Raw genomic sequence first — 23,420 nt, 5'->3', positions numbered from 1 at the left:
ACAAAAAACCTTGAAATCGAATCTTGAATCTGTTAATTTTTTTCTTTTTTTTCACCTAACGCTGAAAGATATTGTCATTATGTGTTTACAACAGAGAGATGAATTCTTCGCATTTGACGCAATGCACATTCAGAGCTCCGCGTAATAAGCTATAAAAATTTTACTACGTGTCTCATTTGTTCCAAGTGTAATGTGGTACTGCATTTAAATGAGTGCGCACTTCGAGTCGCTGTGTGATTCCACTTGCAACATCTTCTCGTTAGCTACGTTGATGTACCTGAACTTTGACCTATACACAATGGCAATTACGAAGTTACACTTTGATTTCACAAGTGGTCAAGTGTTTTGTTTGAGCAAATGTAAGCGCGGATTGTGTTATATAGACAAAGTTTCAGTGCAACGCGAACTTATTAATGATGTTGAACATTTTACTCCGCGTTCTTTTCATTGCTCGCTTCTCGTTTCTCATAGATACATTACTCTTGTTAGCAATTAAAATTCTCGCTCTCAATTAAAATAGTCTCTGTCAAACATAACGTGCCTTTTTTCGTACATCGCGCAAGCGCAATGAATCATACACGCGCAGCTTGTAAAGCGAGTATCAAGGCAAATAAAAAATAATAAAAAAAAAAATACATAGTTGACTATACTCATCAACTATAATCATCAATCATCGAATGTATATCTCACACAGTTTAACGATCGGCACGCGCAATTGCGAACGATACTAAATCGATATAGCGACGCTGCGGTGCGTTAAAAAAATTCCCAGCGCTCATGCAACAAGACCACATAAATCGCTGCCGGCCGCTCATTAGCGCTACATTCATCCAGCTCGTGTGCCGCCTCGAGCTGGAATAATATGTCACCTAGTGTGCGCGGGACTGGAAATCCTCGCTCTCGAGAGTCTTTGCGGAAAACGCCTTCGCAGACAAAACAGCGTCGCTAGACAACGATTCTATTGGCCTCGCGACACCGCATACACGCTTTCTTGTTGGGAATCGCACACGTGCGCCGCTCTGGGACTGCATTTAAATTTCAAATGTACCTATCTCTCAGTAGAGCAATGCACGAGCACGCGCCAGTTCCACGTACAGTGAACGCGCGAGCGGCATCGACTTTAGGTAATTCGACGTCATTTAACGGATCTATTTTTCAACTGCGCTCTCGCTCTCGCGTTACACCGTTGACAAACTGAGCACGTTTTTTTACTGTGTGAACTTCGCGACGTGCGGCCAGTGCTATTGGGGAACTTTGTTATTCAGTGCAGGATTGAAATTATTTTTTTCTCCGCCAGTGCTGGCACACCAGTTTTGTTTGAATACTAATGCGCGTACACACGGACTTCTCGTCAAGGTGCAGGGTAAAACTTTTTGCCGTCGAGAGAGAGAGAGAGAGAGAGAGAGAGAGAGAGAGAGAGAGAGAGAGAGAGAGAGAGAGAGAGAAGGTCGTTGATTTCGTTTTGTGCACTTCGCCCGACATAACGTAACGGAAGTACGTTTACCGCTTGATCGAAGACTTCTTCGGTTCGGTAGTGCGGTTTTATTCAAATTCGTCGCCAAATCCGTCGCTTTTTTCGGGGAGTTTGATGGGCAGAGCTGTGATGACAAATCCCGATCCATCATTATTGATGACCGTTAATAAAGCAGAAATCGCCCAGGATATTTTCGAAACATTTCTCGTAAACGTTTCCGTGATCGAATCGAAGTAAAACGTAATCGCAATCGCTTTGCGCGTAAAATGCGCCTCTGGTCTTTGTCTGATACATCTTTTAAAACGAACGCATTACGGTTGAGTTATCTGCAACGAAATTACGCGATTTATTTAACACTTTTCACAGCCTCCTTTGATTGATATAAAACGTCCGAATGAAACGAAGGTGGCATCGCGTGCGCACGAGTTTGAAAAAAAAAATAAATAAATAAAAATAGCGACACTCGTCGATCTCGCGACGGCAGGTAAAATCTCGACGGCAATCCGATATTTTTCCCTGACGGATGGATTCAGATTTTCGCAATTTAAAAAAAGCCTCGAATCGAGATGTCCGCTGCAGAGAAAGCCGAAAATATTTGCACACGCGCAATCTTCCTTATCTGCGGTCCCATCAGTCACGCAAAGGGGTCAAGGCCGCGAGCGTTCGCGGACTTAGGTATAGTATCGCGAGAGCGAATAACGAGCGGCCGCGTACAAAAACAGTGATCCCTGAAATCTCGCAGGCAGCGCACGTTACGCGCGGATCGCATGATTCCACATTCTCTCTCGCTTGCGCGCACAGGGGAAAATTTTGGCGGCTCCGTCACAATGAGGCTTTTGTATATTAAGGAGCGGAGCCGAGAGGTGCGTGAGATAATAAGAGAACGTCGTGAGAGAGATACGCAAAAACACGCGTCGCTCCTCAGCTGCTTCCGATCTTCGAGCTCGTAGCTTTCGCCTGCGCCTTTTTAGTCCTAATAATACTTTTTAGTGGGGATAGCACCGAAATCGCAGCTAAAAAGGAAACTCCGGTCAGATCCAACGCGAAAATCGGCAGCCGAGTGCGGATTCCAGTATCGTCACGCAGGAGAGGAAGAGGTCTGACTCTCGCACCGGCGAAATCTTGCACTCCGAGCGACTCCTCGGGCTTCTCGCTCCCTGCCCGGATCCTGTTCTGCGCGCTCCTTCGTTCGCTGCTTTTCCTCGGGGCCGAATCGAGGCCGAGAGGGAGATATCTGTCCGAGCAGTTGTTCTCGGCCGCGAGATAAAGGTCGGAAAGCTACCTGTCGGACGCGCTCATACGTGCTCAGATGCGCGAGACCTTGCGCTTGAGCGTGGCGTAGGCGAGGAACCGGAGTAGCACCAGCTGGCCGAAGAGCAGGCCGACGTTGAGCCAGTAGTTGGTGTCGGCCATGGCGAGCTCCTGGAGCACGACCCCGGGGATGCGGTACGGGCAGTAGGAGATCTCGTCGCCCTCGGTGGGGCAGGGCAGGTTGGCCCGGCCGAAGCCGTAGACCGAGTGCACCATGGCCTCGAAGGCGTAGCGCAGGTAGCTCGTGTAGGTGATGTAGTACATGTAGCGCGGCATGTGGTTGAAGAGGACGAGGAAGCCGGCGAAGACGAGGAAGGCGCAGGTGGTGATGGCGCCGAAGAAGGTGCCGTTCACCGGGTTGCAGAGCGTGCCGAGGGTCAGGCCGAAGCTCTCGGCGATGAGGCCGACGAGCATGGCGACGACGAGGAACATGAGGAAGCGGTCGAGCTCGCTCGGCTGGCTGCTCATGAAGTAGGCCGTGGCCGAGTAGACGGCCGTGAAGAAGAGCTGGACGGGCACGTTGGTGAAGAGGAAGGCCGCGTAGTAGGTGCGTAGCTTGTACCAGTTGTTGAAGGACTCCTTGCGGATGACGGGCAGCTCGGAGGGGAACTTGAGCACGGCCGGCATGAGGCTCGTGTAGCAGATGTAGACCGAGTTGACGAGCATGAAGCAGACGTTGCTGATGGTCTTGTGGCCGTTGGCCCCGGCGTCGACGTAGAGCAGGCCCAGCAGCACGCCCACGAGGATGTGCAGCGCGAGCTTGAGGTGCGTGACCGTCCAGTCGCGGAAGAGCTGGATGCCGCTGCGGTGCACGAGCACGAAGAACTTGGAGAGCTCCGAGGGCGGCCGGATCAGCACGGTCGTCTTGCCCTCCTCGCTGTACTTGAGCACGCTGTCCGAGTGGTAGAGGATGCTCTTGAGGGGCGCGGCGGCCCGCCAGGAGCGGTCGCGCGCCGCCGCGGCCAGCCGCTCGCCAAAGTCCCCGTACTCCTTGGAGGCCACCTCGATCGCGTAGTCCGCCGGGTTGTGGTATTTGGGGCAGCTCAGCCCGAGCCGGCGCAGGTACTCGACCGTGTTCTTCGCGTCGCCCTGGTAGACGCAGCGGCCCTCGGCCAGCATGTAGACGTGGTCGAACATCTCGTAGATCGTGGCGCTCGGCTGGTGGATCGTGCAGATGATGGTGCGCCCGCCGCGCGCCAGGCCCTGCAGCATGGCCATGCACTGGAGCGAGGCCGAGTAGTCGAGGCCGGTCGTCGGCTCGTCGAGGAACATCACCGGCGGGTTGTCCACCAGCTCGAGTGCGATCGAGAGCCGCTTGCGCTGCCCGCCGCTCAGCCGGTCGCAGCGCGTCTCCTTGGCCTTGCCCAGGTCGAGGATCTCGAGCACGTCGTCGATCACCATCTGCTTGGCCTTGCGGCTCAGGTTGTTGCCGAGCTTCAGGTCGGCCGCCATCGCCATGACCTCCTGCACGCTGAACAGCGGGTGCAGCACGTCGTCCTGCAGGATGTAGCAGGACTCCTTCTTGTACTCGCTCCAGCCGCGGCAGCCCTGCTTCGAGCGGAAGTTCATGCTGCCGCTGACGCCGCTCTTCTGGAAGCCCGTCAGGATGTTCAGCAGCGAGGACTTGCCCGCCCCGGAGGGGCCCATGATGGCCGTCAGCTCGCCGCTCTTGAAGCAGCCGTCGACGCCGCGCAGGATCTGCTTGCGGGGCTTGCGGAAGCCCGTGGAGACCGAGTAGCCGATGTTGCTGAACTCGATGTCCAGCGACTCGGACTTGGGCAGGTTCACCAGCACCGCGCGATGCTGCATCTCGGCTTGGCTATATGCGCCCTCTCTGAAATCGCTCGGGGACGACGAAGACCCCTCTCTCTCTCTCTCTCTCTCTCTCTCTCTTTCTCCTCACTCACTCACTTTCTCAGCAGCGGCGGCAGCACTGGCGCATCCTCGCCTTCTCTCGCCTTCTCCGTCAGCGCCGGCAGACCTGCAATCACAAAACCACTATTCAGTCGCCGGTCCGGAGATTATGCGAGAAAAACTGGGCATTCTGCTTTTTGCGCGGCGCGAGTTACGAGCCAGCGTTTCAACCGCGATGAAAATCTACTCTGCGACACGCTTGGAAACTTTGTCCACGCGAAACGAGCTGCGATTTGCAAATGCGGCTACACGCTGCTTTTTGCCGCTCCGATCGCGTTGAATTTTTAATCGCGATAAAAGTAACTGAGTTTATACCGGTATGGAGGTATGAATTCAGATTCCGCGTCGTTATACGCACTTTGCACGAGGAACCAAGCTCTTTTTTATTCTCCTCTGCACGAGCTCGAATCTCTCGGAACAAAAGACAGCTGCGATTTCACTTGTATCTCCTACTCCGCAGGTGCTCACCGCGCAAGCACTTGCCGAGATCTGAAATCTCATCTCATATCGAGCAAGGCGCAAAGTGCAGATTCTCCGAAGGAGGAGGAGGGGGCCGGAGGGGGGAGGGCTTTACTCAGAGTTGACGATTAGTCTGATTGGCCGATGAGAGGTGGAAGGTGGGACTTAAGGGAATTCCGTGAGGACTTGCAAATCACTCTTTGACGGGCGAAAAATTGCCGGCTCTGCTTTTCTCGTCGACGAAAAAACTAGTAATTATGTCGCGACGGATATTATCGTAACCGCGATGATGTCATGTTCGCACGTGTAAGAACAGCTTGATTGATCGCGCTCGGAGTTATTTCAAAGACGCACGCGTCCGACTTTTATATGGAGTTAATGATTCTGTCTGGGAATTCATAAATGCAATGGCTCTTGCATAACGCAGTGAACATAATTGTGAGTATTGATTGAATCGCAAATTTTGGGAATCGAGGTTTTTATAGAAAGATCCACGCGCCGCACATTTTGGGCTACCTGCTGGCAACGATATTCTCTGAACTAACCCCCCATTGGGGCTGTCTGAAAATTGTCCCAACGATCGGAAACTGCCAGAAGCGCCTCGATCCGAAAGACTGGCCCAATCGATATAGATTCACCGCAACGAAAGATACTTCCGACCGCGCTAAACAGAACACACGCGAGTGCGCGGCACTTATTTGTTTGGTTGATTAATTATTTCCTAAATGCTCGTCGGCTGATTGATCACGGAGCTCAACGCGTCGATCGGAAATTCTATTGAATTTGTCGAAATATGCCGCATTCACGCGTCGCTTATTACGAGGCATTTACGAGCCTCTCTGCGCGTTAATAATCGAAATCAGAGGATATCAACGCGAGAGAGAGGCGAAAAGCGATGAATTTGCGTTTTATTCACAGCGAAAAATCCATCCAACTACCAAGGGACTATATCGAGTTTTCCTCCATTCGTTTGAGCTCGCGCGGCTAAAAGCTATGTAACGAAGCGACAGCTCGACGCACTTTGAACTGCGCGCGAAAATTCACTACAACTTCCGGCGAAAATCTATAAAAAGAGAAGTGCGCGCGAACGCCGAAGCCTGGGAAATTGTTCTTTTCAGCCGCGGGCATTTGCAAACTTCACGAGCGATCTCCGGAGATTTACGAGGGCGAAAGTGTCGTGGGAACGGAATATCGAAATTCATCGGCCGGCCGACCGGTCGTTGGCGCTCGCCATGCAAACTGCGGAAACGATTTTACGATGACAAAACGCTCTTTCTCATGTGTATACTCATGCCAGCGCGCGCACCCGATTGTGATTAGCAAAAGGCGACGACCGCAGCGGCGCTCGTATTATTTCGCCGATAAAAGTGCCAACTCGGAAAGTTTCGGCGAAACGCCGGTACTTAAGGCCGTCGCGCGAGACGAGATAAACCATTTCGGGCACTGATGATCGCGACGCGCCATATCGCAGTGATGCTGCGTTTTGCCGGATTCACGCGCGAGACATGCGATTGCCAAAGCTTTTTACAGGCTCGCGATAAGTGGCATTTCGATGTTTCCTGCGTGATGGAAAAAAGCCTCGGGAGATCTGGGCAAAAAAATTATCGAGCACAAGGAGATCATTAAAGGTGCTGCTCTATGCAGATTTTTCGGTCCCCCAGAAGAAATTCCAGAGTGACTTAGCAATTCGTCCAATTGACGTGATTAGTACGTGAGCCAACAATTAGCTATGCCTCGATTCGACACGTTCAAATTGCAAATCACCTCTGCGTTTCAGTGTAATGAGGAAAGATGCGGCTACGTCGGCGCACTTATTGAATATTTGAAAAAAAACGGTGTCATCGTGCATTATACCTGAGCGTATCTGCATCCTCGATATTAGACAGGATGATTTTTCTGCGCTATTCACGAGTTCCTTTTTTACGCGCGCAACTCTGTTAATTCGTCTTAATTCTCAAAAACTGTCATGCCTGCGGCTTTCTGTGTCGTTCCGCGCCCGGCGTTAGCCTATAATGATTTTTTTCTCGGCTGAAATCCGCTCAACAGGCACAATGTTTCATCGGGAAATTCATCGGTTGAATAACCATTTACTATTTTCATTACAATACCGCCGATGCGGGAGTCGAGTTTGCCGATCAGTGTGGCAGTCGACAAGAATGAATCACGAGCGGGAGCTTCGAAGCACCCTACTGGCTCCCCTATTTTCGCTTCTGATGCTTCTCCAGGTATTGAAAAAAATAGTCACGCTGCATACGAATGATTAGAGCACAAAGACATTATAGAACGTAAAATTTTAATAATTACTGCACCAGGCTTGAATAGCGCGCGCTCGGGCGTGGATTCCACAGCTCACGTCCTGAACTCATGTAACGAACGTTATGTCACTGGGAAATGACAGCCTTCGCCGCGTTCTCCCCCTTTTCCGCATAAAGCCGCGCGCCTGTACGTCTTTATCGTGAAGCTGTTCGGTAATACTTTGATTTAGTTTTGACGTCCAATTATTTTCATTTTGACCCGGCGGCGAGACTGCGCAACTGTTAATTAGCGCGTACACTGTGTAGTCTATCGACGGTATAGTCGTCGTTTTCGGACCGAGTACAATGTGTCTTATCGGCGGATGAAAACAAAAATAATGACTAGCCTTTTTTATTCGGGACCGAAAAAACAACGAGTTTTTTGCTGCTCTGATTGCAGGTCTTCTCTTACATCGAGCTGTACGCGGTTCATGCGTCACGCGTAAAATTTATGCTTTTCAAACAATGGTTCCGTGCAAACAGCCGGGGTATGCGCTAACAAACGTGCAATTCGCTGGCGAGCGCTGTTGTAATAAGGCTGTTTTTGTTTCTGATGTATATAAAGTATAATAATATATCGTAGCACGTTCTCGTCGCATGGAATAGTTTTCCATTTACACGTGCCGCTGGACGTACTTTATGGCCGATCGCAGTCTATTAATTTTAACAGGAAGCATTTAAATAAATTAAGGATAAGCTTTACGTCAGTCCTGTCAACCAGGCGCGCCGATTAACATAATGGACAGATGCTATCACACAGCAGCAACGGTACGCTTTCTATTTGAGATGCAAACGATAGAGCGAAGCTGGCGATTTCTACAGCTTTGTCAGTTGTTTGGGTTGATTATACGCGAACCTTCAAGCTCGCAATGACAAACTGGCACAATAAACATCGCGGCGGTGTGTATAAAACGACCGACGAGTCACTATATCAATAGCCGTAGACAAATATTATTTTCTCCGAGACTATAATATGTACGAGACGTTTGAAATGTATTAGTCTCGCGAGAGTCACCTTCGATCGCATCGGAATCTTTAACAGCACACACTCGACGCGACTTTACAATCTACATATAGCGCGTATTTTTTGTGCGCGCGCTGATGAGCCGCGATGAAAACTTCTGCTCCCGGCGGGCATCAGCGAGTGTTATCTTTGCGCTACGCACGCGGAAATCGTAACAATGCCGCGATAAATAAACAGGCGCGCGAGAGGCCTCGAGTGTGAAAAAACTTCAGCTCTCGCTCAGTGTGCTTCGAAGTGCGGGTCTTCGATGAACTGGATTCGGTTGGTATCGCAGCTGACGAGTCAAGTATTATTAGCTTTGCATAATGTAGAAAATATATAACACGCGTCGTTCGTATTTGAAGTATTTGCTTAATAATTGCTCGCAAATAAGGAGTCGGCGAGATGATCGGAAAAGTTTCGCGCGCAATGAAAAGTGCCGATGATGGTCTCATTTTTCGAATTCGCGTTCGGCCCTTGACATCGATTGCGTTTTCATCAATTCGCTTAAGTTCAATGTTATCGTGCCGATACAAAGCTCGAGGGTATTTTGCAACGTCTGCGCTAGAATTCGTCTCGGACGTTACGTAGCTGCTCGATGAGTCGTCTGTTATATATTTTGGATACTGTTTACTCAATTCAATCATCTGCCTAAACGTGTGATCAACGATGGCCAATCGAGATACAATGTGCAATTTTTTATGTTAATGGAACAAGCCTCCGCAGTCGCGTTATCGCGTGAGTAGCATTCTATAACAACGATGAGTCCATAACGCAATTAGCTATATGCTGACTAGAAATTTGATAGAGCAAGGAAACAACTTTTTTAATTCTTCATCAATTCTATGTAGTATAATGTATTATAGCGTGAAGAAAGTACGAGTGGAATAGTATATCGAAATTGAGTGTTGTGAGTCAGTGTCTACACTATATTATAGCTCTCGCATATGCGACAAAGTTCGACCACGGCAGAGTCTAACAGCACGACGATCAGTTTTTTTAGCACGTGATTCGCGTTTCATACTCGTATAATCTACGTTTTATATGTTTTTTCTCCGTCCTTCCAGCGCGTTTTCTCTTGCATATTTTGCTCGAATCAACGTAGCCTGCGCGCACTTGCGTCACGACAAAAATCTCCTCGCGTGCATTCTTTTCTTCATTCCTGTTCTTGATTGGTCCGCTCGCGATGTCTAGCGTGGGATTATTGTTTACCGATGCGCTTGCCATGCCCGCGACGAGGAAGATTTTTTCGCGGATAGTCAAGGATCATTGGAAATTATCCACGGAATAAGAAATCGCGCGAAATTGCCGCAGCGCTGGCGAAAATACACGACTGTTGTATTCTACCGAGAGAAGCGCGCATACATTGTACAACGAGCACGCATCTAGTGCCGGGGAGACTTATCGTTTATCGACGTCGCTCTCTTTCTCTCTCTCTCTCTCTCTCTCTCTCTCTCTGCAGCCTCTGAAAAATGGGTTGCATCGCGTCACAATGACTCTCTGAGATAAAACTGTGTCTCTCGCGCATCAACCCTACGCCAATAAAGCGCTCTTTATTATCATTAGTCCGCTATACAGCGAGGCGATATAAATAAACGTTATTTATGAAACCTCGCTTATACACGCTGCCGGAAGAAATGGGCAAAAGCGAAAAAAGCTATTTGCATGAAATTCATCGTTGATACGAAATAATAGCTCGCGCTCGCGACTGCGTAGTTGTGTACTGCATAAAGTAGTCGCCATCAAAAAACAACTTCCTCTAATAAGCGATCAAAGCGAGGAAAAAAGCCAGCTCTCGTCCCAACATTATACACAGTTTCTTCAGATGGTTTATAAACGCTTAGATGGCTTAGAGTGCATTATTTAAAGCAGACGGTCGGAAAAAAGTGCGCACTGACGTCGATAATAAGCCAGCGGAAAAGCCGTAACTTCGGAGTGTCGTTTCTCGTCGTCGAGATGATTTGTTCGGCAACCTTTTATTTGCGAACGCGCGTATAGCAACGACGGATGCCGTGCAGTCGCAGGTGTCGCATCGCTATCGCCATTTGACCTTCCTGTCGGCGGATGAAGCTTTTAAAAGTATAAATACATAAAATTCTCGACGCTGCGGATGGCCGCGAGGATGTGTCGAAAGGCCCATTAACACGTTTAACATGTTTCCAACGACCTTACCCTTCTGTTATGCGCGGAATAAAATGATTCGCCCAGAATATGTGCCTTCCAGAATAGAGTGCAGATTGCGTACGAAAAGCCCCTTTCAAATAATTCTACCAATATTATTTATTTATTTATTTTAGCGACGCAATGGAAGCGATAAATTAATGCGGTTAAAAGACAAAACGTACGAGCCACAAGGACACATTAGCGATGCAAATGAGACGTAGTAAAATTTCATTACTATAATATAATGTACCGTGGCACTTATACAAAAACTATTTTCACTTAAATGAACCGCTCTCGACTACTTTTCTCCTGATTGATTTAGCATTATAGCAGCACTCTTATCGAGTTTGGAATTTTAACAGTCTTATAACCGCGACACTTTTCCTGGACGTGACGAAATCCCTCGTTTTGCATAAATTGGCACTCCGATTTGCTCTTTTTTTTAATGCTTTTTAAGAGCACCTTATTTCGCAGCATGCGAGAAGAATTCAACACTCTCCGCTCTGACTAATCGACCATGCTTTTTCAGGATAGATTCTCAACGGCAATTACGAAGACTTGTCGCGCGGCACAATACATGCGCGAGCGATTGCTCTCGCCGACCGTCTATTATGTGTTCAATGATCCCGACTGCTCATTACTGTCATTTTCCTTCCTCCCGTATATATACCGCGGTAAGTGTGCAGTCTCTGCAGCCGAGTGTTATCAAACACTTTTCTAACTTTTCTCCTGATGACCGATGTTTACCTGGCGAGAAATTCGCGAGTTCCCGTGTCGTGAAACAGCATCCACACATCATCCACACAGCTGTGTATTATTATTTCATTGCGCGGAATCTCGGCAGGAGAGCAAAATTTTCGAGATGTTCAGCGTATGAAAGACCGTTACTCGACCGAAAGCGAGCTCCCCGAGCATCGGGATTTTCGAGGAGCCGTTGGATTTCTTGCCAACGAGGTGAACGAAAGCTATGGGACTTACGTTCGTGCGACACATCAGCAGACTCGGCCAGCGTGCGCTGCACACACAGATCGACACAAGGCACTATTGTTCCTCGTTCCTCTTCCGGGTCAGCGCGTACAAACGAAATCGGCAAAGCGAAGCGATTGTGCGAAAACTTTCGCGCGAGGCGCAACCAGCAGCGGAGCAAGAAGCAATGCCGTCTCCGGGGACACTTACGCTCTATAACAATCGGCGAGCAGCGCGCTGTCCGCAGGTCATCTTCTTCGCTGGCGGTGCTCTCGACGCGAACTTGACGAGGCGAACTACTCGCGAGTGAATCACGTTGTGAGCCGGCGAGACGGGCCGAGCGACTATAGAGTCTGTCCGGACTGCTCGCTCGCCTGTGTGCGTGCGTGCGTGCGTGCGTGCGTGCGTGCGTGCGCGCCTGTGTTATTGGAGAGGATCGCGGCGAGGCGAGTGGAAAACGCGCGCGGGTTTCTTCGTTTTTTGCTCCGCTCGATGCAGCCGCTCGAGAACCTGTTCCCCGTAAGGGCTTCGCACTCGCGAGCTTTTTCCTCGTGCGCTGCAGATATCGTCCTTTCGCGATCTTCTCCCACTCCGATCGGCTAAGTGGCGAACGTGCGCGCCGGCGACCTTGCCCCCCACCTTGACAGTCCTCGCACCTCTCGGGGCAGCCGCGAGTCGCGACACCGGGATTTTTCTATGTGGCACCGACCAGTTTCGGCCTCGTCGGGGAGACCAGTCACTCGCACGTACGCACAGATCCGCACGTTCAGGAAAAAATCGCCCACGCAGCGCATTACGCCTCCTCGAGTCCGGTATGAGGCGCTGCGCAAATTTCAGATGTGTCAATGACTCGCGCGCCTATGCGTTTATCCTCGATACCCGCTCTGCAGCGGCGAGAGCGGCGTTGCGCAGCTGCAGCACGAATCGTGTATTCCTCGGCACTCGGTATAAATTGCTAGACTGGTTATTCAGCCGATCCTAACCTTCGGACCGCCAGCTATGTACTTTAAGGCGCGATGTATTTTAGCTCTTTAAAAATGTTTAACGCTTTAATATTTGACTTACACGACCGCTCCGCAGAATATTCAAAGGATCTTTCTCATTGCGCTCTCGATAGCGATAATTTGGTTTTAGTTTTGATGTACAGCTGGCGTCGGTATATTTTGAATATGCGAATACAGTATGATGCAGATTACAGTGTAATATGCAAATTTGTAGTTTTTTAATAAAACATGACGCCAACTATTTTTACTCTGCGCTATACATTTTCAGTAATGCCATACAATTCTGGAGCTGCGAATATCACGTAACGAATAAGAAGAAACGATAAAGCGTGTACTTAGCAGAACAATAGAAGATCCACGTCGCATAGAGCTCGTATGTGCGATTTCTGATAAATACGTATGTAGCACAGGGGAATGTATTTTAGTCGTACCGAGATATAACCTTCTTATAAGAAACTTCAGAGCATTGAAAAAATAATTTACTATGGAAATTACTTAAAGCAGAGTGTACAGGCGAGACAATATACCTTGTCTGTATACTTCATACACAAAAAAGCCTTTGTATTTTGCATTTCAAAGTTGCTAAAGGTTTGAAAGACAGCTGACATATTACTCAGATTTGCATGTATTTATAAAAAAGCAACATGTAATTGATTTCTTTCAATTACCAACTGGTTATGCAAAGATATCCTTTGCTGGGAATTCACCAAAGTTATCATTTCGTATAATAGCATTACAATTTGAATCATGACGATGCATGCTTAAGAACTAGCTCCCTCTACGATTAAGTATTCTCATCTTACAAAAAAATAATACCATGTCCAATTGTTCACTTTCTACATTTTTCAGCTTCCAAACATAAACAGAAAACATATTTTTCATGATTATGTTTATTTTAAAATACAGCCTAAAAGTTCTCGATCGATTTTAAAAACTTAAAATAAAATGATAAGTTTTATTCCAAGTTTGGATTCACATACCGGTTTTATTCACAGAGCCAGAATAAAATATTTTATTTCCTTATGTATATACTGGGTGTCTGAAACAAATTCTTTTGAATAATCTTATGTGCAGTCAAGTTGATAAAATTATTAATATTTAAAACAAATTTAGAATTTAAAAGTGCGAGTTGTATAATACATGATATTTAATCTCTCACAACTTTTACGTTATATTATATTCTATATATTTAAAAAACCGCTTGCGACATCTGGAAGCAGTTTTATACGTATCATCTGATTGGTTGATAAATTTGAATTGCGTTGGAGGTATCTTTATTCAAGCTGTTCGAGCGAGCTCTGGCTTGCATATAGGAAGCATGAACTGCGCATTGGGCGAGTATGGATGAGAAGAAAAATCTACCTTGTAAGCGCCTTAAAAATGTCGAATGATTTTGTGTTTAGGCACTACCCTATGCCAGAGATGAAAGCTAGACATCAAGATCTGCTAAACGCAGCATTTCATCATCGGTGCAATGCTGGACAGATGATGTTAGTTCACTCCACTTAGGACATTCAAAAGCAATTAAATAAATGTCTTTGGAAAAAATCGCACAACTTGAAAGTAAACTTGCGGCGACCAGAGTGATTGTCGAGGAGGATGTCGGTAATCTTGATATGTATGAATACTATGAACGATTTGGTGTGTGTATTTTATGCTTGTGGATTGATTCTACGAGGGATCAATTTTTTACAATTTATTATTGCTCTGTATAACGTTATGGAAACTTTTATAATAACTTTAGTAGAAAATAACCCAACAAAAATGACTTATTGGTTACTAATTATTGGGCAATCCCCGCAAACCAACGATTGTCCTCGATATAAGCCAACCGTTAACAAACTCGGTTGGAAACTTTTTAAAATTATGTTTTAAACAATTTTTAATTTTAAAATTTTTTGAAAAAATTAAACAAAAATTTTAATTTTAGAAACTTTTGAAAATTTTTAAGTCATAAAGCATGTGAGTTATTAACATTCTTACTAATTTTTCAAATTAGCTGTTTATAAGCCAATGAATCTCATAAAACGCACTTCAATTGGCTCACTAATGGCAAACGGTTGGTTTACGTTTCTACCAGGGAAGTTTAGATATTAATTTTTAAATTCTAACGTAATATTTTTTTTCACATTTATTAACGTCTACAGCCAAGAAGGCCCAGTAGGCGGGGGTCTTCCACCACCTCTGTGTGGAAGTACTGCCCAATCCTATTTACCTTTACCATTTTCAACCCTATTTTTTTAAATACTAGGAATGAAGGCGCGCTTCGCGCGCTCTTGATTCTATCCCTGTCTAATAACACTGGTAGAAAATCTATTATAAGTGTTGGGCGGTACACTAACATCTGCTAATATTTTATAAGCATGTAACATGTTGCTAAATCCCTCAAAACTATTTTTTAATAAATATATTAATAATGCTCAATGTCGTCATCATTGGTTAGAATAGTGATCGAATTTGAAGAAAAGTTCAGTATAAGAATCAGTGGGTTTGTCTATCATTACAATGCCATTTATTTGCATTATAAAAAAGCTATACAACTGAAATTTGACACAGATACTTACTATGCTACCTAGAAAACATGTAACCTACATGATTATGATTTAACTGTTTTCATTAATATTTTCACATCGAGGCCCATATGAATTTTTTAATTTAGCGTATCAAATTTCGCTTGTAGACAGTTACACAGAAACTACCATCTGTAGCACATTGTATTTCTGGTTTCCAGTGTATTCTTACATGAAGAAAGTGATAAGTATTTTAGCTTTTTAGTCAAGGCATTATAATTAGAGTTTTGACTTTTAACAGTTGTGAGAGATTTTGAGACCGATAATGGAGAAACAGGTATCGGTCTCAAAATCTCTCACAACTATTAAAAGTCAAAATTCTAATTACCTAAAACCTTGACAAAAAAGCCAAAACATTTCTCACTTTCTCCATGGAAAAATATGCTAGAAACTAGAAATACAATGTGATAGAGATAGTAGTTTCTGCGTAACTGGCTATAAGTAAAATCTGGATGTGAAAATATGAACGAAAACAGTTTAAAAATCAGAATCATCTAGGTTACATATTTCTAGGTAACATAGGAAGTGGCAGTGTCATATTTTAGTTGTCTAGTAGCCTTTTTACAATTCAAAGAGCATTGTATAATGATAGAATTAAACTTACTGACTAATTGAACTTCTCACTAACATTAAAAAAAAAAAAACTAAATAATATTCACACTCTTATTACTACTTCAAATAGGGTTAGGGTGCCATTTTTCAATACACATGTTGTAATACTACACACTCTTGGTAATTATTAATTTTTACTAAAATTTCTTGCTAGTTATATTACATATATTTTATCTGTTATCAAGGTTTCCACATTTCATTTTAAACACTTCAAACATTTCTACCAGGGTTATGAGTTATGACTGTTTTGAGGGTTATGAATTTAAAGCGCGGTTCTGATCTCGTTGTCTAGGCAACCAACCAGCAACCATCACGTATTAAATGCTTCACAACAAAGGCCATCACTTTTTTAAGAGAAGGTTTTTACTAAGGTTATATTCTTAGTTTACTCTTAAAATATGCTATACCAAAAATAACACTGCTTTGTCAATTCGACTGGAAACAATCTGAGTCATTTTTAAGGATAAAACGCAATGTTTACGCTAGATTCTAGAAATTCAGGTAAACATCAGCAGCATTGGCAAAAATATTATTTAGTCACATAGCGCGTATGATACGTTATCCTGAAAGGCAGTGGGACCTTAGTCACTCCAAACATCATGTTTCAATATAGCAGGAAGAACTGCACATGCATGCTCGATGACTATAGTTCACACATACGTGGTTTTTTGTATGAATATAGTTAATTTTTAATTGTGTTATGATGATTTAAGCAAGTAAAACGACGCTACTTGAAAAGTTCCATGTTTTGGGCTGGTTATCTTAGTATTATATTTCACAAGTCATCTCTTTTTTTAGTATTAGATAATTAGTTTGCTTATATCACATTGAAAGCATCAAATATGCAGTGATTATGCCATTTTTCAAACTATGCGCATTGTAATAAACCAGTCTTAATACTTACAGAGCGAATAAAATGAAAAAAAAATACAAAAATAAATATAACACGACGGGGGATAAGTGAGCGATAAAAACTATACATTTATCTTCCTCTAAAAAATTAGGTTAGAGGAAGTCAAGTGCATATAAATAATGCTAATAAAATGAACTGTAATTGAATAAACACAGCTATTATTTTCATCTTTAGAGTGTCGCTGTTTAACGGTGCTTTGCTGATGCTTTCTCGTGCATAATAGTTACTATCGCAGATATAGTCGTGAAAACAAAATGTGAATCCAAAGTTTTTATAAATTTAAAAACAATACTGGTTTTATTATTAGTTAAATGACTATGTGGAAGACATTCTTTTTCACTTGTTCACTCATCTCTATACAACCGAAAGTTTTTGGTATGATTGTTCATAAACAAATATAGCAATATCTTAAAGCCAATTCGTTTTGGGAAAAAAGAAAGTGAATTAATAAATTTTCATGACTGGCATGTATATTTTTATTTTTACTTTCTGCTCGCAATGGTTTGAACAAATGTTTACTTGGCCACTCGGAAAACATTTTTATTTCCCCTAGAATCGTGTGCATATTAAAGGAAAAAGTGATCTAAACTGTGTTTTCTTTTGAACGCTTAAACGAAAATTTGCGAGAATTTTGTATCACTTGTAAGTCACACGGGAATTGAAAAATGTCATTCTTGTGTGTAATATTATACCACCTTTGCTAATATTTTATTCATGCATATGCGACTGCCAGTGTGTGTCGGTGTCAAGGATCATCAACGGTTGCTCAAGTTAAAGCGGTCACTGTAATAAAATCTGTAAGTACTTACGCCTTTTTTCGGCGGGTTTTTACGATCAAGAAGTAATAAATGATCTGCGCATCGTTAGAAAATATTAATAGACATGTCGAAATGCATTGCCTCGATATGCAATAAGTATCCACTTTGGGCTGCCACCAATTCAACGGACAGCCAACCAAAAAAACATTCGCTCATCTCGATCAATTTAAACAAGCAAATTCGTTAGCTTACAGGCCTGTGTGTCACCAATTTGAATAAAACGCATCAGAATTTCAAACACGTGGACTCGGCGGCAGAAAAAATTATGTTCCACGATCTTACAAAAACGTCGCTGAGAGCGAGCGCAGGTAAAATCAAGCGCACGCGCGCTGCATTACGTCCTTAATTCAATTAAAATCGCGATAAAAGTTCAGGGAGCGCCCGCATAAGCACATCGCTCGGCCTTACTTTATCGCCGCGTTTTCGGCAGTAAATCCAGCTTGACGGAGTGCTCGGGGTTCGCTCGCTTTTTTCCTCCGCAATATAACTGCGTCCGGACAGTGTATACTATATATAGGTACGCAAGGACCGAGCGAGCGCAAAAACGGACGGGCGCGCGAATTGTGCGCAGAGCGCCACTGCTTTCCGCTTCATCTCGATTTGGCCGTGATGATGAGATTTATGTTCGGTGCACTCGAAGGTTCAAATTATCGTCACGTTCGGCGCGCTCGCCGGTAGCTCTCGCCGCGAGTAGTATATATAATTCACCGGCGGTGAAAATGACGAAATTCGGCTGCGCGCGCTCGCGGAGAGCAGGATTAGAGGGGACGGCGCGGTCAAATTTACGAGCATAAAAAAAGCGCCTTCCTAAATTTATTCAAATGAAGCCGTCTAGGATATATTATTCGAGGATACACCTACCTATACTGTGTAGAATACACACACACACATCTGTGTGTACGCGTGTGCACGTAGAGCTACGCTAGCCTGGACTATATTTTATTACCTTGCCCGCTGAGTTATTGCGGCACGCTTTTCTCTAGGCTACCGAGTTCTCATCTCACCGCTACACTGCGCGCGCTATATGCTGGAACCGATGCTGTGTCAGCGGCAAAGCTCTTTGTCTCGCGCCTGAGCAGAAATCTGATCGCTTAATTTTCCTCCCGATTATTATTATATTCGTGCTCTTGATTGTAAAATCGGTTCGTCGAGACGGAGCGTAGACGCGCGCCGCGTAATTCAAGCACGTCAATGGCTCGGTCCACTCGACATCTAAATGAATATCCGGGAGTAGGTGTACTGATGTGTCAATGTTACTTTTTTCAAATCTCGAAGATAACAATTGACAAAATAGAAATAAATGTAACGAAGAGCCGGGTGAATAAAAATATAGGTCACGTGATCAATAGGGTTGCAATTTCTTTTAATAAAAGTAGTTCTACTTTGCATGTTTTTCAATCGTTGATTAAATTAATACACGGATGCAGAAATCCAGGGCTTTTGACCGTAAAGTATAGCAGATTCAAGCAACGGAAATTCATGAATTTGCGTCGGTAGTGATACGCAATCTACGAAGATTCAGTTAACGAATTTTACAATAACGTTTGCAGCGAACGCTACAATCTTCTGGAAATTCCTACTGTAATGGTTCTCCAGCTTCTTCATGCATAAATATTATTATATCTATTGAACACGCACATGGTACAATGATAATAGGAGGATAGAACTATGTGCACCAAAATTTCCTATACGCTATTAAGATTGACAAATTGTAATCGATCGTTCGACGCTGTTGTTTTATTGTTCGCATATCAAGCGCGCGTCTACAGACAGAGCATAAACAGCAATCAAATCGACGTCCGTGCGGCTATTGCTGATGTTTGGAAAATGCCTCGCAATCGTATAAAAAGCGAGCTTTCTTACAGACGGTGCGCGAATCAAATTGTTCAACCGATTGTCAATATTTGCGAGACGCAGACTCATATTTTTGAGCAAATCAAGATTGGCGGAATCGATATTGCTATCGGAGAATAACAATCGAATAATTTTCAGATCTGCATGTACCCTTATCGAGCTTCGGTTGAGCAGAATGGAAGTTTTCAGGGCGCCGTTCAAAAGTTCAGTTGCACAAAATAACAATGTACGTCGCAGGCGTGATTAAACTCTTATGTACACGAATATGCGCGATTAAGGTCGCGTATTAAGATTAAGTGTGCGTACCGACGAGCCTTTTGAAAGCAAATTTTTAAAAAGATATAGAAATAGAATGTCAACAGTCTACTGTTATTATGATATAAATTCTCTAATTTTCATGTGCGTATGTAAACAGCATCAAGCTTCCTTATAGAGACTAAGGAAAAACGTAACAGAAAGTTATTGGGTTCCAACAACACGCTCCTCTTGGCTCAAAGCACATCAAAACACACGCCTACCAGTATGACCTACGCAAATTCCGAACGCAATTACAGCCGCAGAACTATACTGATGTAGGATGAGAATGACGCACAGGTAATATGTGACGGCGTTAAAGACGCGAACGATGCTCCGATCGTGTACGCGGGACTGGACTTTTTGTATATTTATAGAAAGAAGCGCACGCGTCGCAGGTCTATACCCTATCAGATGCCCTTCGCGTCGCGCATCGTTTTAATTTCGCGCTACTCCCATGCGACAATAATGCATACCTACTTGCCAAACTGTCACGTTTCACGAGGAGGCGTTCCCTTGTCAGCGGCGTCGGGGCTCCTTCGGAACGCGCGTGCACACCGAGCAATAAGCTGGCTTGTAGAGAGGCGCGAGCCGAGAGCGACTTTTCCACTCGCACCCCCGAGAGACGATAGCAGGAAGCTCGCGCCAGGCGGCAATCCGCTCTCTCCCTCCCGACAACTATAATCATAACCCGAGAGCGAGTGAACGCGCGCTCGACTATATACGACCTACTGGACGACCCTCGGACAGCTCGGTATCTATCATCCTATGTAGGTTAAGTTTGAGATTATTGCAGTGCGCAGTTTATCGCGGCGGGAGAACGTCTGGGACTCGCGCTCCCCCTCGCTCTCGCTCGACGCTGATATCGAGCCGGCAGATGAGCAAATAATATGAAGTTTGTCTTATATAAGACAATGAAGCCAGCTCCTTTCTCTGCTTTCCTGCTTCTTCAATTCTACGCGGGTTTCCCCACTTTCCGCGCCGGCATATTATTGTGACTATATTGTGCATTGAACGGCTTCGCGCTTTATCTTGCCGCGCTCGCGCACGAATGTTTTTCCCGTTCGATGAATCGATCGGTGATCGGGTGATCGTATGTATAATAACACACCACACACACGCACGACGCATCGCACGGTTACGAAATGTTGCGAGCGCGCGTAACGAATCGTCGGCGAATCGGTAGATAAAGCATAACGACCTTCTTTATCAGTTCTGCATTACTTAATATTCTACATTTAACGCGATACCTTCGCACCTGCATAGGACCGCAAAGTGCATAGGAATGCTGTATTCGCATAGGCCGCATTCGTACGCGTGAAAAACTCATTTTGGAATTTGAATATCGTTTTACGGCATGCTTTATATGCTAATCGGCTCGAGTATTATCGTACTAGGTTGTAAAAACGATCGGAGAAAAAGTATCAGAAATTTGGAACAAATTTAACGAGTGAAAGCTTGACATGGAAATGATGAATTGCGTTAGTCTATACACAGTTTCATTGCAATTACTGTACAGAGTTAGGAAATAAATCATCAACTAACGTACTTACGCGGCCGCCGAGAAGTATTCTTTGCTAGATTAAACTGATAGACAGCGACAGTTGACAATCATCGTGCTGTTGACATTGGCACATTCAGTGCTGAATGTTTACTTTTATGCTTCGACATTATTCATCGCTAGAAGCCGCAGTAAATTATTGTAATATTACTGCATGCACAGTGACAAAATAAAAAACCAGCAAAAGTAGAACAGACGATTTTAAGTATTGCGTGCGGTGTCGAAGAAATTGATATTATAGTACGTGTGTGTTGTGCATTAAATCGAGTTTATGAAATTGATAAGCAACGCCAAATCAGCAAAATTTTAGTTAGACTTTTCACTTCGCTAATCGCATCTAAAACAATTTATGTCCAATAATCTACTATGTTTGCTATTTTTCCTTATTTTTTTTCAATTTATCTCTGTAGGGTGTAATAACCAGCGATCTTTACGACCAGAAAAAGCTTTATTGATATATATCTTGCTTTAACGTCATGGCAATATGTCTCGAGAGCTCTATTTAACAGCCAAATACGGTAATTGTGTTCTACACAGAAAGTAAGAATTATTGGTTAACCGGCCAAAAATAATTGCACACAAATATTTATTTTCATTGCTCATGTATACACAATCCATGCACATGATATCCAAAGTCGTTAAAGAAGGAAAACATCGAGAAGTTTTTATCGTTGGATATACCTTCAGCGGTCGATAAGGTGAATTTCTGCTTTAAAATGTACGATATGTGAAAATTTAAACTTAAATTTTGTAAAATGATATCATCATGGAGAGCAAGTGTATATATGTCGCAGGTTATCGATTATTTTTTATAACCTTTATATATTGTGGTAGGAAAAAAGTTTAAAATTTTCATTGATTTCAAGACTCGCTTAAGAACTGATGTAATTATAATATTGTTAAAAATGTATACGCGCGCAGCACAATGATTGCTTCAAGGAATGTGCTGGAATTCAAAGTTATACGAATAACTCGCTCACTACGTTTCATTCCTGCGAGCTACGAATTTGATAGTAAGCGAATAAGTGGCTCAACTCCAGTAATTCACTTCTATTCATAGGAGCCTCTTTCAAAGTCCCACGGTTTGTTTTCTCAAAGTTATTGATTTAACCTAATTATATAAAAAAACAAGGAACTTCACTTTCTGGACTATTGAACAAACGTCGCCCACTATATACAGCACTTTTGACGATTACAATAATTATGTTATACGTGTATATACGTTGTAAATATTAAAAAGTATTAAATTTCTTTGCTTTGTGTAAAAAACAATTTCGTTTCAGGCGTTCTACAATTGTTTGCTATAACTTTTATCAATATTTCCAAAAACCTCCGTAATTGATCGCAGTTTCTCTTTAACCTGCGTTTGCAAGTCTTAATTCGAAAATCAAACAATCACAAAAATCAACAATTTCGCTAATTCTAGACATTTTCGTGAATTCGAACATCAAAATGATATGTATAAAACTCATTAAACTTGCCTGTATTCGAACTGCCAGGAAGCGGAAATTGTCTTTTGACAACTTCAAAAATGCAAAGTAAAACTTTGCAACTCACTTTTCCTCCTCTTGCTCGCATAACACGGCCTCGAGGTACGACTTTCACAAGGCTTATAATTACTGACCAACGCGGTGCAAGTGCCTCGAACTTGCGTCAGGGGCCGTACAAAATAATGGCAGTTAATAAATTGCGTCCCGAGCGCATATGTCCCTTTTTATATACCATAAAGCGATGCTTTCACAAAATCACTGTTGCTCAGATACGACAAAATGTTGAGCAGTATTGTTATTAAAACAAACTTTAGGCACAATATTTAGCTGCAACAGCAATGCGCATGTTTATGTTTTGCACAAAACATAGTTTTTTGTATGTATATGGTGAGCTTTATTTCATAATTGCAATACTAAAGTCAAAAATCAAAAGCAGATACTTTACTTTATGCAATCATTGAAGACTATCCGGGTTTAAACAAACCCTCGACCTCGCCGTAATACATCTTTTCAATATTGGAAACAATGAAAAACGACATAGGTATAGGGTAGAGCTAGCTAGCAAATATGCGACAATAAGTCTCGTGACCCTCAAAAGCACCTGTTCACTGCACGCTCGTCCTTTTACAAGTCGCGTAAATCCGAGACGGGCATTCGCTCGTACAGCTTCTTTTTCGAAAAAAGCTCGAGCCGTGCGCCCGGGCTTACCAAATGCCATAC

The 23,420-nt window shown here is 44.0% G+C and overlaps 1 protein-coding gene across 6 annotated transcripts; it reads right to left on the bottom strand.

The window, feature by feature from the left end:
* Positions 1-44: 44 nt before the first annotated feature.
* LOC100120413 (ATP-binding cassette sub-family G member 1) lies at positions 45-20,476 on the bottom strand. Of its 6 annotated transcripts, none has more exons than XM_008212866.4 (2): positions 20,130-20,476; positions 45-4,766 (listed from the first exon to the last, which is right to left on the bottom strand). In XM_008212866.4, exon 2 carries the CDS (start codon positions 4,592-4,594, stop codon positions 2,780-2,782), a length of 1,815 nt encoding a protein of 604 aa, XP_008211088.1. In that variant the 5' UTR covers positions 4,595-4,766; positions 20,130-20,476; the 3' UTR covers positions 45-2,779. The 6 variants fall into 6 exon arrangements, with proteins under 6 accessions (XP_008211088.1, XP_003427452.1, XP_003427453.1 ...); XM_003427404.5 differs by having other exon boundaries at positions 20,126-20,349; XM_003427405.5 differs by lacking the exon at positions 20,130-20,476 and adding an exon at positions 11,597-12,039.
* Positions 20,477-23,420: the final 2,944 nt, after the last annotated feature.

Source organism: Nasonia vitripennis (genome assembly GCF_009193385.2).
Source record: "Nasonia vitripennis strain AsymCx chromosome 2 unlocalized genomic scaffold, Nvit_psr_1.1 chr2_random0010, whole genome shotgun sequence".
Classification (NCBI taxonomy): Eukaryota; Metazoa; Arthropoda; class Insecta; order Hymenoptera; family Pteromalidae; genus Nasonia; species Nasonia vitripennis.
This window is presented reverse-complemented; position numbering and strand designations above follow the sequence as displayed.